Source organism: Ranitomeya variabilis, chromosome 2 (assembly GCF_051348905.1).
Source record: "Ranitomeya variabilis isolate aRanVar5 chromosome 2, aRanVar5.hap1, whole genome shotgun sequence".
Classification (NCBI taxonomy): Eukaryota; Metazoa; Chordata; class Amphibia; order Anura; family Dendrobatidae; genus Ranitomeya; species Ranitomeya variabilis.
The window spans coordinates 90,220,574-90,240,037 of NC_135233.1; the positions used below are offsets into that span (position 1 = coordinate 90,220,574).

At 42.6% G+C, this 19,464-nt stretch overlaps 1 protein-coding gene across 8 annotated transcripts in view; it reads left to right on the forward strand.

Annotated features, from left to right (window-relative positions):
- Positions 1 to 19,464, forward strand: part of CCDC88A (coiled-coil and HOOK domain protein 88A) — a 260,282-nt gene that overhangs the window by 123,594 nt on the left and 117,224 nt on the right. For all 8 annotated transcript variants that reach the window (XM_077282662.1, XM_077282666.1, XM_077282667.1 and 5 more), the window contains one exon: positions 18,609 to 18,678. In XM_077282662.1, coding sequence (XP_077138777.1) covers positions 18,609 to 18,678 — 70 coding nt within the window. The remainder of the gene's footprint in view (positions 1 to 18,608; positions 18,679 to 19,464) is intronic.

Genomic DNA, 19,464 nt, shown 5'->3' on the forward strand with positions numbered 1-19,464 from the left:
GCATGATGTAAGGATTCACAAGTCTGCAGTGACATAGGCTACAATTCTGGACTGGAAGTCTGGACAACGCCTTTAATGCAATGTTGCTTTTTTGTTCAATGTATATACGCTGCATATAAAGAGGACATGTCAACAGGTCAAAAGTGGCCATTCTTTACTCTGGATTTAATCTCATTGATTCCTTGATTATTGGTCCTAAGGATCGTCTGAAAACCTGTCTTTAGCACAATTACCCTGTGGGCCATTCCCCCTTTTATGGTCTCCAGTAAGGGGTGTGTCTCACAGGATCCTCTGGGGCGGGGCATGTATTTATGCTGCTCTTCAGAATTAACCTTTGAGCCACACCATATCGGTAGAGACTATAAAAATTAGAGCTAGATAAGAATGTTGGATTTTCAAAACACAAAAAATGATTCAAGGGAGCCCTGGAAATAAATTAAGAGCACAATTGACCAGTTTTAATCTGGTGACAGGTTCTACTTAGTTTGATGGCAAAAGCTTAAGCTGTTTACATATAAAAATAAATATAAAAGTATTAAAAATGACACCTATAAAAATAGATTTTGCACAAGTGAATTTTATAGGACCCATAAACATGAGACATTCTCTAAGATTTAACGTCTGTGGCCCAGAATCTTAAGTGACCACATGTTCCTTGTAAATAAGGTGTTTTCTGTATTGTTACATGGCAAAGGCATATCTGTATAATAAATGTGGGGAAGTGAGAGGAAGTCTGGACACCAGCCTGCTGCGGGAATAGTACAATCTATTAAATTACATACCTATCCCGTCTCACTGGTACATTTTCTATAGTCTGGGAACGGATATTACTGGTAATTTAATATACTTTTTCTTTCGAGTCTAAATCTGTTTTGCTTCTGAAGCCTATGTTTTCAGTTGGGTTTGTTCCACCAATTTTAGTGTTATAAATTGGTCATAAATTAGATGAAGTGGAGGCTGCGGGGGAACAGCAGTATTATAGAGGATTGAATAAATTGGATTCACCCTCTATGACGTCCATAGACTCCAACCAACACTACCTTAAAAGTACAAGTGCTTCTCACATGATTGTGGAGCCTACTGAAATATACTAAGGAACCTTTTTAAACGCTTATTATCGTTGTTATTATTATTATTATTATTTACTGAGAATAATGACTTTCGGGTTTTCATTGGCTGTAAGCCATAATCATCAACATTAACAGAAATAAACACTTGAAATTCAGTAGATCACTCTGTAATGACTCTATAATACGAGTTTCACTTTTTGTATTGAAGAACTGAAATAAATTACCTTTTTGATGATATTCTAATTTAGTGAGAAGCACTTGTAGATAAATCATACTTTGTCAATTAGTAAATGAAAAACCATAAAGGACCTCTGTTGTTGGAAAATTACCTATTTAAATCAAGTACGACGAGTTGTACTTTTGAATGATACCATTGGTTTTACCATGTCGTGTAACAGAAAATGGCAAAAAAAATTCTAAGTGCGATGAAATTGCAAAAAAAGTACAATCTCACACTTGTTTTTTGTGTGGCTTTTTTGCTAGGTTCACTAAATGCTAAAACTGACCTGCCGTTGTGATTCTCAAGGTCATTGCGATTTCATAGACACCAAACATGTCTAGGTTCTCTTTTATCTAAGTGGTAAAAAAAAATTCCAAACTTTCCTCTATTTTCCGATACCCGTAGCGTTTCCATTTTTGTGATCTGGGGTCAGGTGAGAGCTTATTTTTTGCGTGCTGAGCTGGCGTTTTTATTGATACCATTTTGGTGTAGATACGTTCTTTTGATCGCCCGTTATTGCATTTTAATGCAATGTTGCGGCGACCAAAAAAACGTAATTTTGGCGTTTTGATTTTTTTTTCTCGCTACGCCATTTAGCGATCAGGTTAATCCTTTGTTTTTATTGATAGATCGGGCGATTCTGAACGCGGCGATACCAAATATGTGTGTGTTTGATTTTTTTTATTGTTTTATTTTGATTGGGGCGAAAGGGGGGTGATTTGAACAATTTTTTGATATTTTTAAACACTTTTTTTTTTAAATTTTGGCATGCTTCAATAGCCTCCATAGGAGGCTAGAAGCATGCACAACTCGATTGTCTCTGCTACATAGAGGTGAAGCACAGATCACCTTTATGTAGCAGAAATGCAGGTGTGCTTTGAACACCGTCCACAGGGTGGCGCTCAAAGCAATCGGCCATCAACAACCATAGAGGTCTCAAGGAGACCTCTGGTTGTTATGGCAATGCACCGATGACCCCCGATCATGTGATGGGGTCAGCGGTGCGAGTACTTCCAGCCGCACGGCTGGGAGCGCTAGTTAAATGCTGCTGTCAGCGTTTGACAGCGGCATTTAACTAGTTAATGGGCACGGGCTGACTGTGATTCCGCTCGCGCTCATTGCGCGTACAAAACAGCTGACATGTCGCGGCTTTGAGGTGGGCTCATCGCCGGAGCCCACCTCAAAGCAGGGGATCTGCCAGCTGACGTACTATTCCGTCAGCTGGCAGAAAGGGGTTAAAATCACTACCCGGGGAACCAACAGAGCTGCTCTTGCTCCTGACCTTCAGGGTACATTAGCCAAGCATTACATGACACTGCTCCCAGGGACAGGACCCTGACCATTGTTTTTCTGTCCTACATCAATGATATTCTCCGTGATTAAATATTGTAGAAATGCAACAAAATCAGCCCAATGTAATTTTCTATAATAAAGATTTTTTTAAAATTCCATCTGATCGGCAAAATATATAACAAAAGAAAATGATAGAACTTTACACAGGAAGCTCTGCAATCAGTAATGGGCGCACATCTCTGCTTTCCTGGTAAATGTGGTAAGCTGCATGAATCATGCCAATTACCGCTGATGGTTGGAGCTTTAAACTACCGGACACGGTTTATGATTACTGCTGCTTCTAAACCGCATGGAAATATTTACCGCAATCCTGTATACTCCGGATGAGCAGCAGCCCCATAACCTATTATTCAGTAATTGTATCTAATCAATAGTTTTCATGCATGTCTTCAAAGATCGGGCCCCATTCATTATTGTATGTGTCGTTTTTTGTTTTTTTGTTTTTACTATATTTTATGGTTTTCACTTATGTTTCATTTCCACCTTGTTACTTTTTTTTCATCTAAGCCACTATGTCTGAAGTCTACATTACCTGTATTCGCCTGTTTTTTTTTTTTCTTTCTTTTTTTGCTACAATGGGCGAAGTTTGGAGTTCTCCGATATTTTTGGCTGATTCTTCAATTGCAACCTTTAAAAAAACTTTTTAAAAGTGCTGTTTATGTATCGCAGTCCCTCCCGGAGTGATTCTATGTATGTCATTTGTCTTAGTGCAAATTTTGTGACAATTTACTAAATCTATAACTTTTTTGAGCTAAAAATCTGCAAAACAGTTCATAGACAAAAAAAAAAAACACCAAACACTTTTTTTTGCATTCCACAAAATTCTTGGTCACATGTACCGTTTTGAAGAATCTGGCACAAAAAAACAGCCATGACCATCACAAAATAATAAAGCGAGAGTGACTAACCCTCCTCTCCCCGGCAAATGATGAATTGGGACCATAGTATATAGAAATATGTGTTTTAGGCTACGTTCACATTCGCGGCGGGCGCCGCAGCGGCGCCGCATGCGTCATGCGCCCCTATATTTAACATGGGGGCGCATGGACATGCGTCGCACTTGCGTTTTGCGCCGCATGCGTCGCTGCGGCGCCCGCGTCCGGCCGCAGAGGACGCAGCAAGTTGCATTTTTGCTGCGTCCAACTTTCGGCCAAAAAGGACGCATGCGGCGCAAAACGCAGCGTTTTAGCGTGCGTTTTGCCGCGTTTTTGTTTGCGTTGTGCGCTGCGGCGCCGACGCTGCGGCGCACAACGCAAATGTGAACGTAGCCTTACTCCTGACTTGGACATGCTGTTTTTGACTTGTGTTACTATTGTTAGCTTGACAGGTCCGAAAAAGGTACAGTCTTTTACAAATAGAAATTTGCCTAAAAGTACTTCTATTCTGCAGGATTTGGCATGGCCATGTACCAACAGTTTTTGGGGGTCAGCTGGGTAAAAGAAAGGCTACTGAAAAGTTTCCACTGGATTATTAGGGGATACGCACACGTTAAGTATTTGGCACAGAAATTTCTGCATCATTTCTGCATCTCTTGACAGGAAAAATGCAATGGCAAAAAAGGAACAGCTTTTTTTTTACTTGCTTTTTTTGGTGTGGATTTTTCCCATTCATTAGTACTGCCAAAATCTGCAGTAAAAACTCTGAAAGAATTTACATGCTGCAGATATAAATCTGCAAGTCACAAATAAGCAACATGTGCATGGACCTCAGGATTCTCATTCACTTTGCTGGTATCAGGAAACCCTCCAGAATTTGTGGCAAATCAGCAGTGAAAAAATCACCGCAAAAATGCAACGTGTGCACACAGCCTAAAATAGCAGATTTCTGTAGGTTTGAACCTGGGTGAAGGATGTGGTAAAATGCTTCTTGTAGTAGAATGACCGCAGGAACAGCAGCTTGATGTGACAACGCTGTTAGCATAGAGCAGGCACTAATTTATCTTCGCAATAAAGTTGCATACTATGTAATTTCTACTGCTACATTGTATCTTCGCACTAGGCAGTAGTGATCCAATAGGGAGTTGCAGAAATTCCACTTGCATCGAAGTCCGTAAATCTGATTAGTCCAAGTACCCCAGGGCCATAACAATATAATAATGAAACATAATTATGAGAATGAAGTGTCCCTTATTTTAATAGCGCAGCGACATGTTGACGAAGATTTGTGAAACGCACGTTGGGGCCGGGATATGCAGCCGGCACTAAAGCCATTAAGTATGTATTAGAAGCTTGTGTATGATCAGTATTAGGCATTATATTATACAGTATCACTTTAGTATTAACTATTTATTGATATCACTGTTTTATGCTTTTTGTCCTAACTTTGCACAGGAGAGGATTAGATACACAGCTCAGTCAGTATCACACAGGATAGGATTAGATACATGGCTCAGCAGACAACATCACACAGGAGAGGATTGGATACACAGCTCAGCAGACAGTATCACACAGGACAGGATTAGATACACATCTCAGCACAGTATCACACAGGGTAGGATTAGATACACGGCTCAGCAGACAGTATCACACAGGATAGGATTAGATACACAGCTCAGTCAGTATCACACAGGATAGGATTAGATACACGGCTCAGCAGACAGTTTCACACGAGCGGATTAGATACACGGTTCAACAGACTGTATCACACAGGAGAGAATTAGATACACGGCTCAGCAGTCAGTATCACATAGGAGAGGATTAGATACACGGTTCAGTCAGTATCACACAGGAGAGGATTAGATACACGGCTCAGCAGTCAGTATCACACAGGAGAGGATTAGATACACGGCTCAGTCAGTATCACACAGGAGAGCATTAGATACACAGCTCAGTTAGTATCACACAGGAGAGGATTAGATACACGGCTCAGCAGACAGTATCACACAGGATAGGATTAGATACACAGCTCAGTTAGTATCACACGAGCGGATTAGATACACGGCTCAGCAGTCAGTATCACACAGGAGAGGATTAGATACACAGCTCAGTTAGTATCACACAGGATAGGATTAGATGTATGGCTCAGCAGACAGTATCACACAGGAGAGGATTAGATACACAGCTCAGTCAGTATCACACAGGCGAGGATTAGATACACGTCTCAGTTAGTATCACACAGGATAGGATTAGATGTATGGCTCAGCAGACAGTATCACACAGGAGAGGATTAGATACACAGCTCAGTCAGTATCACACAGGAGAGGATTAGATACACATCTCAGTTAGTATCACACAGGATAGGATTAGATGCATGGCTCAGCAGACAGTATCACACAGGAGAGGATTAGATACACAGTCAGCACAGTAGCACATGGGAGGAGATAACTGCTCAGAGTCAGCACCACAAAGGATAGGATTAGATTCCCTCTCCCCCTCCCCACTGATACTTACGTCACTGCTCCGCTGCTGAGTCCTTTCTCCCTCCCGTCCTTGGTCTCCTCCTCCTTCTCCTCCTCCTATAACCACAGGGCTCCTGCGATTATACTGGGAAACTGGAGCTCACAGCACACTGTGAGCTCCAGGAAGATGGCGCTGATCTCCTGCCTCTGCTGTGGTGTGGAGACAGCCCAGGGGGAATGGCCATATCACAGCAGGGAGAAGCACAATGATAGTAATGGGGTTGGACGCCGACCGCAGATCTCTATGCCCAGGGCTGCCGTATTTGCAGAGTGTAAGTGTCGTGCAGCTACACTTACACTCCTGCAAAGCAAAATGGCGGCGCCCAGTGGCTGAAAAAAAAATTAATAATAAAAAAAATGTTAAAGTTAAAAAATGTAAATTTGTATTAAAAATAATTGTTTCTGTGGTATTATGTGTAACACAATTGTTGTGAGAAAATGTTGGCCCCCTTCCTGATTTCCTATTCTTTTGCATGCTTGTCACACTTAAATGTTACAGATCACCAACAATTTTTTAAATATTAGACAAAGATAACACAAGTAACACAAATGAAGGTATTTATTAAGAGAAAAAGAAATCCGAATATACAGGGCCCTGTGTGAAAAAGTGATTAAAACATAAATTTACTTTGATTTAAATTCCATAGACACACAGAGGTCTTGTTACTGCCACACTTGTTCTCAATCAAGAAATCACTTAAATTGGACCTGCCTGGCAAAGTTAAGTGGACCAAAAAACTTGTCAACAGAAAAACTATTTTGGGGTATTTGTTCCTAATCAGTGTAGTGCAAATTTGTATGGTCAAGCACGATGCCCTTGACAAGACTTGTACTGGTTCTCCTTAAAAAAGAAAAAAAAAAGCAAAGTATGGAGCTTCCTAGGCAGTGATCCATGAGAAAAGAGTATGCAGATCAGTTTTTTGTTCTGTGAATGAGCTGTCTTACAAATTCTGCTAGAAGAGATAGCTACTTGCAAGATAGGTTATGTATTTTATGGCATTTATCTTTGGCCATGTTACAAGGCTTGTTAAAGGGTCAGACATTGACTTATAAGGAGCTACCACTCCTAGGCAGTTCTTACCATATAGTTTCTTTCTTTTTTGCAATAAAGCCAATTTGCATATTCCATTGTTTTGTTCTGGAGCATCAAAGCAATAGTTTCTGAATGGAGAGCTTGAAATTATAGAAAAGAAGTTAATAAAAAAAAAATAATGAAATTTATCCCCACATTTACATGAAAGAGACTGCACTGCAATACCAGGCACAACCTGTGGACAAGAGTGGCACTGATTCAGGGATAATAAAAAAAGCTTTTTAGTCTACGACCACTTTTAGGTTTCATCAGGCCTTCCAGTGACTACTTGTTAGTATTCAGCAGCATACATTCATGAGGAAATCCAACATCAAAATGATTTTTCAGGGGGCAGTTCCTATGAGCTTTGAAACTCAGGACTAAGGGTATGTGCACACGTTGCGGATTCTCTGCGGATCCGCAGCGTTTTTTGAGGTGCAGAAACGCTGCAGATCCGCAATTGATTTACAGTACAATGTAAATCAATGAAAAAAAAAAATGCTGTGCACACTTTGCGGAAAATCCGCTGCGGAAACGCTGCGGTTTTAGGCTATGTGCACACATTGCGGATTAGGCTTAAGAATTTCTGGTGCGGATTCTGTCTCTCCTGGCAGAAAACGCACCTGCGTTTTTTTGTGCCGTTCCGCAGCGTTTTTTTTGTGCGTTTTTGCTGCGGTTTTCTTGCGGATTTGCTGTGGTTTTTACCCCTGCGGTTTTCTATAATGGAGTGGGTACAAAAACGCTGCAGATTCACAAAAAAGAATTGACATGCTATTTCTTTAAAACCGCAGCGTTTCCGCAGCGGATTTTCCGCAAAGTGTGAACAGCATTTTTTTTTTTCATTGATTTACATTGTACTGTAAATCAATTGCGGATCTGCAGCGTTTCTGCACCTCAAAAAACGCTGCGGATCCGCAGAGAATCCGCAACGTGTGCACATACCCTTAAAGAAATAGCATGTCAATTCTTTTTTGTGAATCTGCAGCGTTTTTGTACCCACTCCATTATAGAAAACCGCAGGGGTAAAAACCACAGCAAATCCGCAAAAAAACCGCAGCAAAAACGCACAAAAAAAACGCTGCGGAACCACACAAAAAACCGCAGGTGCGTTTTCTGCCAGGAGAGACCGAATCCGCACCAGAAATTCCTAAGCCTAATCCGCAACGTGTGCACATAGCCTAAAATGTAGATTTCCTATACCCCTCCTATCTTGTAGTGCTGTGTGTGAGTAGACACGCTGCTTTTCCTACTGATTTATTCCTGCATGATGTTCCAGGAAACCACACAATAGACAAATGTCTGGTTAGAGTGACATGGGTTGCAGTGGGGTCTCCCGAGGCTTGAGCTCCATGACTTCCATCCCCCACTAGGTCACGATGACCTATACACTTTGCAATGAAGGAAATTATGTTTTCTGCAATTCCGTAAGTGTTTTTTTTACAGCAAAATAAGAAAATCAGCTTCACTACCCAATAGTTTTGTGGGTTCAGTGATTGGAAAAGACAGTCGTTATCGTAAGAAGACATGCTTGCCCCTCTGGATTGTGTTCAGCATCATTCTCCTTCTATACATCTGTAAATTACACTGTGATTACTGCACAATGATCAGATGTCTTATTTGAACCTTATTGACTCCTCTGCCCCCTTCTGAGCGGAGACTTTCCAATAATTGATCCACATCAGCAATTTTCCAGCTGAACTGTTTCCTCTGCTTTGTCCTCTTTCTGGATGAGTTTCACACAAATACAGATGATGAAGCTTCCGTTAGTCAGTCCCGAAGAACAGAGCTGGCCCTGTTTTTTATTTTTGTAGCATCACATCCTTTATTAACAGGAATATGGTTATTCATCTATGACTGTATGCATTGGTTGGTACTTGCTGGATCACACTACTACTGCGTGATCTGCACAAGGGGAGAGGAAGTGAGAAGGAGACAGTGCATTGGATTCTTCATCCTAAATTCCCCTTCACTTTCTTTAATCTATCAGAGCTAAAGGTAAATAATTTTGCCTAATTTTAAAGGGTTTGTCCGGTTTTACAGCTCGTTCTCATCTGCGTATAAATCGGACGAGTGCAATCTGATAAAAATCAAATTGCAATCTGATTAATGTTATTCAATGATTCCCTGCTCATATGTGATTTTCTACTCTGCTTGGATCAGACTGAGAAAAAAATAGCAAGATGCTGTGAGTGGCCACGTATTTTGGACAAGACTCGCCAATGCAAGTCAATGGATGAGTGAAAAAAATCGCACGGCACATGGCCCATTCGTGTGCCGTCCAATTTTTAAGCACACATCGCAAAGGAAACTCGCCATTTCATCAGTCAAGTACTGTAAATTCACAGCCCGGACCATCAGAATAGAATAGATAGAAAAGATAAACAGATTAGTAAGATGCATATAATCAGTGCTTTGTGTGTGTAGTTTTCTGTACTTGTATTTAGTTAATAATTAAATACGTCAACAAAATTATGTGGGGCCCCTTATTTTTAATTACCAGCTGAGGGAAAGTAGACATGGAATGGGGCAATTTCATGGAGCTTTCCAGCCTGTTAATATCAGCCCACAGCTGTCTGCGTAGCCTTTACTGGATATTAAAAAGGGGGAACCCCTAAAAAATGACGTGGGTTCCCCACTATTTTAAATAACCAGCAAAGGCTAAGCAGACAGCTGTGGGCTGATATTAATAGGCTGGGAAGGGGGCCATGGATTTTGGCCTCTTCCCAGACTAATAACACCAGCCCTCAGCCACTCCAGAAATGGGGTTTAGCCTTGGCTCTTCCTGATTGCTCTGGTGCTATGGCAATCTGGGAAATGGTTTTGGGATTGATGTCAGCTTTGTAATGTCTGCTGACATCAAGCTCAGGGGTTAGTAATGGAGAGGTGTCTGTCAGACACCCCTATTACTGACTCTATACTCAAAAAAAATAAACACACACAAAAGAAAAGTCCTTTAATTGTAAAAAGAACTTCCCGACAATTACCCCCTTTTACACATTCATTACCATAAAAAATAAATAAAATAATCCAAAGGGGTCCTCCGTAAAACCATAATATGGACATCCCATGATGAGCCCCAACTCTGCTACATCCAGAGGCTGTGATGAGCAGAGACATCAGTAACGTGACTGCTCACCACGGCCGCGGGAACACACTGAGAGTAGCGTGTGAATCCACCTGCCGTGACATCAGTAAAGTTATCGCAGTTCATTGGCTATGTCCAACTGACATGTCTTCCCCTCCTGTATGTAGCTTCTAAGTGGGATCAGTTTCCCCATGTTTCATATGTGAAATCAATTCTGCCCTGTGATTTCACCAATTTAATATTGATCTGCACAGATATGCCTGAATCAAGAAATGTTATACTGTGGATCTGAATTGGAAAACACTATCAGCACTTTATGGACAAGAGGAATGGTATTATCCAGTTATCAATTTATATATGCAGTTTCCAGAAAATTAACTGAACAAAATCACAAGGAACAGCAAAATCTGCAGTAAAATGTTATATAGGAAAAACAAGTACATGAAAGGAGACTGCAAGAATTAAAGAAGTTTTATACTACAACAATACTGATGACCTTTCCTTATGATACGAGGGGTGTTCATTTAAAATTTCCCCTGACCCACTTCCTGTGGACTGAGAGCAATGAAACTTGGCACAGTTATTAGTCCTTCTCTACATAGGTGCCACCTAGGGACACCCACTTCTCCCATCTCTTTAAGCAACTGTAAACGCCTCGCTTGTAGAAGTTGATAGGTTGCTCCAAAAGCCACGAGGTCACTTCAGAAATCTGGAAAATGATTTCCCTTTAAAAATAACTTCATTGTTGGAAAGAGGTGGAAGTCCGATTGTGTGAGGTCGGTGAATAAGGGCGATACAGTAGAATTTCAAAGCCACGGGAGCATGTTTCCATTTGGGCAACATATGTTGTAAACTGGTGAATTGTCTTACAGAAGGCAGACATCTTTGGTGAGCATGCCACGTCTCTTGGTTTTGATGGCCTCCCGCAATTTCCATAGCAGTGAAGCATAGTATGCCCAGTGATCATGGTACCCTTTGCTAGGAAATCCATCAATACTGCTCCGTGCTGGTCATAAAATACTGTGAGCATGACCTTGCCTGCTGAGGGTTGGACACGTGCCTTCTTTGGAGGCGGTGAGTCATGATGCTTCCATTGCACTGACTGGACTTTAGTCTCAGGATCATAGTGATGGACCCAGCTTTCATATTGTGTATTCACTCTGTTGAAACAGTCCTCCTGGCTTCCATGGCAGATCGTCAATAGAGCCTGAGAGCATTCGACTCCTTCCTGCTTCTGGAAAGGTGTGAGCAGCCAGGGAACCCAGAGAGTGGATACCTTTTGCATGTGAAGATGTTCTTGGATAATTTTATCCACAGATCACACACTAAACTTGACATTTTGGGCTAGGTGGCGAATGGTTCCGCGGCAATTTTCGAAAATGTCGACCTCCACTTGCTGGATGGTGTGTTCATCAATAGCAGAGTGGGGTCGCTCTGGAATTGGAGGTGTTTTCACCGAAGTCCGACCACATTTAAAGGGAACCTATCATCCCGTTTTTTAAAGATTAGATAAAAATAGTGTGAAATAGAGGCAGAGCTGGGCTTTACATTACTGCCTTTTTGGTGCCTTTACACCCCCCCGTTAGGCTGCCGAAATACCTTTGTGAAGTGGCTGTTTTGTCCTGTCACTCAAGTTGGTCAGGTCGGATGGGCGTGGTCACAGCGCTGTTTCTCCCCCAGATCAGGCTCATCATTACGTTGGTGGCGTAGTGGTGTGCGCATGTCCAAGGTCCCGAATCCTGCACAGGGGTGTGAAAATAGCAGCGATGTCCGTTATTCCATTGGTGGTTGGTGGGCGCGGCCATCTTGCTTTGGCCGCGCGTGCGCAGATGCGGCGCTCTGCTGGCCGCGGCTTCAGGAAAATGGCCGCGGGCATCCGCGCGTGCGCAGATGGCTATCGCGGCGGCCATTTTCGTGAAGCCGAGATGCGAACTCTGCTTCACGAAAATGGCCGCCGCGATAGCCATCTGCGCACGCGCAGATGCCCGCGGCCATTTTCCTCAAGCCGCGGCCAGCAGAGCGCCGCTTCTGCGCACGCGCGGCCAAAGCAAGATGGCCGCGCCCACCGACCACCAATGGAATAACGGACATCGCTGCTATTTTCACACCCCTGTGCAGGATTCGGGACCTTGGACATGCGCACACCACTACGCCACCAACGTAATGATGAGCCTGATCTGGGGGAGAAACAGCGCTGTGACCACACCCATCCGACCTGACCAACTTGAGTGACAGGACAAAACGGCCACTTCACAAAGGTATTTCGGCAGCCTAACGGGGGTGTAAAGGCACCAAAAAGGCAGTAATGTAAAGCCCAGCTCTGCCCCTATTTCACACTATTTTTATCTAATCTTTAAAAAACGGGGTGATAGGTTCCCTTTAAATTGACGATGCCAGTTCTTGACTACATCATGTAAACCTCTTTTATCTCATCGAATGTGTCCTTTGGTGTGCAGCATTTCTATTAAAGGAACTTGATGACTGCTCTGTATTCCACTGGTTCCATTATCAAACCTCACACCACTTCAGCACCTGTAAAATCAAGACCGTTGTCAGTTCTGAGTTGCAAATTGGCATGTAACCTATAGAGACTTATATCATTACATATGTGCAGTTTCAGCGTCCTGTGGTAAATAGAAGTGGGTCAGGGGAAATCTTTAATGAACGGCCCTCATAGGTCATCAATATCAGATCAAGGGGGTCCCCACTGATCAGCCTCTGGCAACAGCCAGATGTAAACCTTGTTTGGAGTAGAACACCACCACTCCATTGCGCTGTGTAGTGGCTGCTCCCAGGTACTGCAGATCAGCTCCTATTCATACCCGGAACGCTATGTAACTGGTATCAACTGACCAGTAGGGATGCCAGGTGTCCGACCTCCATCTGACATTGAGGACCTTTCTTAAGGATCCTACTGGGTTATCAATATTAGACAGATCCTCAATATTGTAGTGGAAAACTCTTTAATACATGTGATATTTCCCCTTTTCATCAAAGTACTCTACCATACAGTAGACTTTATGCAGCCCTTTTTCAGTGGCTGTACGCAGCCTGTATCCAGCTGTATTCTGGGTGTGTGTGCAGCGCCCCCACTGCCGCAGGGCCGAGGGGTACCCGGTACCAGGCCTCTGAGTCTCTGCTCTGGGGTTGTCACAGTGGCTAGGCCCGGTCCGTGACCCTGCTGAGGGGCGTACAGTGATAGATATGATGGATGTGGATGGTGGTGATATTGCGGTGCAGTGTAGGTCGTAGTAAATAACGAGGACACCAGGTTGCAGTCTCTTTACCTCTTTACTGGAGGTCTATGGGTCCTCAGTCCGGAATCCGGTTCACCAGGCTGCGCAAGTCCGGCCGGTCCGATGGCACCTCCAGAGTTCCCTTTGAAGGTGGAAATCTGTGCCTTCCTGCTTGCGCTATGTGTTGTGGTCCTCCCCTGCTGTGCTTACGGGATAGTCCCCACAACTGTTGTGTCTGTTTCTCGTGTTCCCTCACAACAACTCGATTAGATGATGTTCTGCTAATCCTCCGTCCCTCCCGGTGTTATGGTTGGGACGCACCCGTATGACGGGTAGGCTCGGAGCCCTTCCGGGACCCTAGAGTCGCCCCTCTCCACAGGTTGCCCCCCAAGTCTGCATAGGTGATTTAGGTGAGACAGCCCGCCTGTGACTCACTGTCCTGCCGTTGGTTTGAAGTATTGCCTGGAGCTAGATATATGAATACTTCCTCGGCGTTCCGGCCGCCGGTTGTGCGCCTCAGTAGGATGTTGCCTCAATCTTACAGCACGACTCCTACTGGTAATCTCCTTCTTGCTGTGATCTCGTTTCTCACTCAGCACAATATATCTCGCTTCTGATCCTTTCTTAGGGCACCGCCGCTATGCTGAGCAGGCACGGTCCCGTGACGTTCTTTCTTGTTGCCAGGCCTCTGTCAGGGTCCCAAACCTGACAGGGACCCTACCGAATCTTCCCCACAACACCCTCTGCCACAAGGTGTTGCCTGGTTCCAACCCAGTCAGCTTTCTAACTAACTTCCTGCCTGACCCCCAGTTTACCCACACGGTGAGGAGTGGCCTAATAAATAGCACCCTTAGCTCCCCCTGGAGGCCCGACTGTGAAATGTATTGGTGTATGTGATACCTGGTCAGATGAACGCCTTCAGTGCCATCAGACGTACCATAGCCCCCCTTAGTGGCGGAGCCACAGTACTGCAACGACCAGGACTCTGGGGTGCTGCATGTGCCATTACTTTACATCTGTAATTGTGCTGTTTGACCATCTATCTCCTTGTATAACTCTTCTACAGATGGGATATGGTGGGTGTTGGGTATATTGAATATCGCAGTGGAATTAAGAGGCTAAATCATATGTTGGATGAAGATGATCTATAAATCCATGGCCAAGTGGTTGAGTCATTTATTGTTTACCCATGAAGACAAAGAATAGTGCAAGGGAGCTCAAATGAACCTATTTATATCCAGTGGGAACATTTTGGCAGCTTTGATTTGTTGTTTTGCTTTAATAGTAATTTTTTTAAAACAAGACTTTTAATTATAGACCTTTAAAATACAGTAGATGTTAATTAAACACAGAGCACATTGGGCGCATGGTCCAGCTGCTTCACGGATCCAGTGAAGGAATGTTAATCTGTGTAATTTAGAAGCTTTTTTTATTGCCTTCTTTTTTTTTAGTCTGGTGCATTTTAGGACGCAGTAGAATGATGGCCAGGTATTATAGTATTTAAATATATTGAAAGAATTTGATGAATACAGTAATTGTTTGCATGTTCACCAGGCTACCATGTAATACCAGTGTGTTTATAGTCTGTAGAACTGAGTATTAGCAGGTAGCAGAGGAGATGGAGAAATTAATTAATACTATACACTGGTGTTACTCCAGCCTTAGGCTGAGTTCACACTGCGTTGAACCCATCCGTTAGACGGACTACGTTACACCGCGGCATAAACGCGCCTTTGACTCCAATGTCAGACGCATCACTAGCGCACGCCCACAATGGGTGTGCGCTATCCATGTGCCGTCATTGAGTGACGAACCCTGAGACGTGGGCTGCAGCGTTTCCGGGTCCGTCACTGCTAGCGCAGATAGAGCATCTGCTAGCTCTATCTGTGCTAGCGTGCTGCCATACCGGCACTTGCGTTTACAGCAGCCCGTTACCGTATGTGTTGAACGGGCTGCTGTAAACGCAATGTGAACCCAGCCTTAGATTACAAATCCTGTGTTCATAAGTAATGATTGTCAATATTGTCCTACAGAAATCCAGCACTTCTGCAGACTATCTGATCACGGCCATGGCAGTTTGCTTATTGCAACAAAAACACATTCATTACACTGGGGAACACAATTTTTTAAGAGTTAGGTCAGACAACTGTTCTTAATTAATTTTTGGATGCTGAATCCAGAAATGATCTCAGTTTTTCTCTATCACGTCAAGTTTTTGAACTATAGGATTTTTGTCTTCTCAAAAATATGTAAACTACTGTACCTAAAAAGTGTTGTTTTTTGTTTTAAATAGTACAAATATGAACAAAAAATGAAATATATAAGAAATAGGCATGACAAATATGTTTTTTAACACTATCATGTTTTTTACAAAGGATATATATATATATATGCAAGTATTTAAGGTAAAAATGTACATTTATAGCTTTTTCTGGAGTGTTTAACTTGAGGACAATCACGTTTGATGCTCCAGCAATAGTCAGCCATCATATGTAAATCCCATCTACCCTGGTAACGGTCTTCCATAACCTTCAAATCTTGGTGAAATCATTCACCTTGCTCATCGCTAACAGCACCAAGATTTTCCGGAAAGTTGGCAATTGGTTGGCAAAAGTTGGTAATCTTATTACAGATATCAGTGCAATTGTGCTTCTCTGGCAGGTAAGTTGTGGAGGAAAAACTTGACGTGCTAGAAAAAAAATGACTACATTTTTGGAATCAGCATGCCAATTTTAGTATAAATCAGCTCAAAAACCTAACTCAACAGAAAAATTTTTTCAAATTGTTCCCCAGTTAATCCTATTAAAGGGTTAAAAAAACACACTAGAAAAAAATATTTTAATGAAATAAAGAGACCCACTTTTTGTCAATGCCTTTATTATACTCTCAATCCATCTGAAGACCCTCGACCTGCAAAAGAAATAAAAAAAACAAACCAAATTCATACTACCTGGCCCTGTCCGCAGAAATCCCATAACGAGTGTCCCACGACGATCTTCCATGGAGAACAGACACATCCGGAGATATATGGTATGGAGCTGTGCTGTCAGGTTCTAGTCACAGTTTTCGTCCATCCACCATGAGTGCTGAAAACAGTTGATTAGTGGGTGGATGTCAGGTGTCACATAGGTCAGGATAGGCCAGCAATATATTAAGTCAAATTAACTCTTTTAATACATATGCAAGTCTTTGTTAATTTTGTCAAACATAGACTATAGGTCACTTTTTACTGAGTGTATATGCTCGAAACTACCCAGTCCAGTTGTATTGGTCATATCCAGAGCCATTTCCAAGAAGAGGACCTGACTCACTGCATGGGGCTGTGATGACTCAGTCAATGGAGATGTAACATTTATGAGACAGTTATTTCATGCGATGAAAAAAACAATGACTAGCTTTGCCAAGAAATACTGTGTAACATTAACAAAACACCATCTATCAACAAGTGCGAACATAGCCATAAAGCACGCTGCACACAACTGTGTTCTCAGGATTTCAGCTCATACAGTAGTGCACTAAATATACCTAAAGCAACACCCCGAGCAAAACTGATTGCGTGCTCCGTCTAGTGCATGACCTGAGGGAGAGAGCATGATACAAGGGTTCCCTATGGTGTAGTTTGTCTCGTGAATCACTCTTGTACCCCCAGCACCACATTTTGCCAGGAATCTTCCCAGGTTACGGATGTTACTCACCTCACTGAAAAGACTTCTAGAGGCTTCTGATCTATGAAGAACATCCTAGTAATCTCACAACAATGCATTGTTATGGTTCTCTTCAGAGGCATATAGTCATGAGGAAAAAAAATACGGGATTACATATTGGTTTTACATATCGCATATTTAAAAGAAAAATTCACCTGGTCCTTAGAAGGTCTTAACATTTGATAAATCCAACCTCAGATGAACAACAACACATGACAAATTACACCATGTTATTATTTATTTGCCGAAAACTAGGTCAAGACTCAGAAGCTTTGTAAAAGAAAGTAAGTACACCCCATGAAGCAATAGCTGGAAAAACCACCTTTAGCAGCGATAACTTGATACAATAATTTTCCGTATGACTTTATCAGTCTCTCGCATCATTTTGGTGTAACTTTGACCCAGTCTTTTTTACAAGTTCATTGAGGTTTGGGGGCACTAATTCATCCCAAGCTTTTCTATTCTCGTCACACACCATGACGGATATACAGGTCATGGAGCATGTCAGGGACTTTGGAGCTGGCTCAGAAGGAGGGACGACTCTGCACAGGACAGATGTCAGCTATATTTCATAACCTCTAAGACCAGTAATCGGCACTCTCTCCACTTGTTCTTATTAACCTATTAAATGCTGCTGTCGTCATTGACTACCTTCCAGTGCTCTAGCCCAGATGTTAGTTCGGTTGCTCATTGGCTGACATGTGATGTGATCTTAGGGAGTCAATTACTGTGTTTGACAGGGACTGGCTGAACACCACCACGTCTGTCATGTGCTCTCCTCTGTGACATCCAGCTTATAAAAAATAACAACTAATATAAATAATATTTGGTATCCAATCCATCAAAATATAAAATGTGACCCCTGACGAAGGACAGATCAAAACGCGCGTTGGGGCGGTCACATACTCCCCTGGTCCCCTACCTCCTGCTGCACACTCTGCACTTTATAGTGAGTATCAAGATACAAATACATGTGGTGTGGTGTCTCAAATAGGGACATGGCCCAGTGATGACAATCCAAGACAAAAGAGGGAAGGCTGACAGCACTCACTTACTGGGGCGCCCGTTCCAAGTCCAGGGAACCTTCCAGGACAGTCAGAGATTCAAATAGTAAAGTGACAGCGCTCCATCCAGGTGTAGTAGTTCAAAAAGACAGGTTTATTTTGCCATATTACAGCAACGTTTCGACCACATAGGTCTTTATCAAGCAGCGTGTTTGACGCTGCGGCTCTACGCAGCGTCAAACACGCAGCGTTTCCTGAACGTGGAAACATACCCTTAGTATCTGCCCCTATGTGTGAACATATTACGATTATTTATTTAAAGGTAATAAAACTTCTGCACTTGATTTCCATCCGCCATGTTAATGTAATTGATGGGACTTTGAAATGTATTTTGAAATAATATTTGTGTGCAGAGAGTTTTCCAGAGTATCCATCACTTATGTGTAACCTCTTCCTCTCTTCCACAGGAATCATTACAACAGTTAGTTATGATGACTTTGCCAAATGTTCTGATTATTGGAAAAAACCCAATTTCTGGTGAGTATTAAAAAAAAAAAAAAAAAAAAAAAAAAAAGGTTCGCAACAAATTATACCGAAAGGGGTGTTTGATAGTAAATAAAATTTACAACTAGGGACTGTGATCTAAACAGCAGAAGCAGATGCTGACTAATACTTAGCTTGGCTATTGGAAAGTTAACTGCCATTGGCGTTGACAGCGAAGTCCTGTTTACAAAAGATGCGCTGCTGACAACGATCATCTGTTGTACAGAACAAAAGATCATTTCACCCTACAAATGTGCATCGTGCTCATTCCTCAGGTGATCGGCAGCCTGTTTAGACTGTATCATGAAACAAGCTTTCCTGTTTACACTCATTTAAGATAATCTTCCAGTTGAAATTCCAACGGCCCCATACTCCTCTTCTGACATTATCTGTCTAGAATCACATACACATCAGAAAGTCGACTGACATTCACCTAAGGCCAGGGTGGGTCACCCTTGTGAGTGCAATGCGAGAACAAGTCTCACATCAATACCCGGCACTGCCGCCGGCACTCGGGACTGGAGCGTGCGGCTGAATGTATTTCTATGCAGCTGAACGCTCCAGTCCCGAGTGCCGACGGCAGTGCCGGGTATTGATGTGAGACTTGGGCGAGTTTCTCGCATTGCACTCACAAGTGTGACCCCGGCCTAATGCGTATGGGGCTTCTAGAATAAAGAATAGATGCATTTCTGTAAATCTAAGTAGATAATCCTCCTGTGGTGTGTAGATAAATAATATTTATATTTTTACTTGTTCCTAATTGTATAACTCCCAATTTTT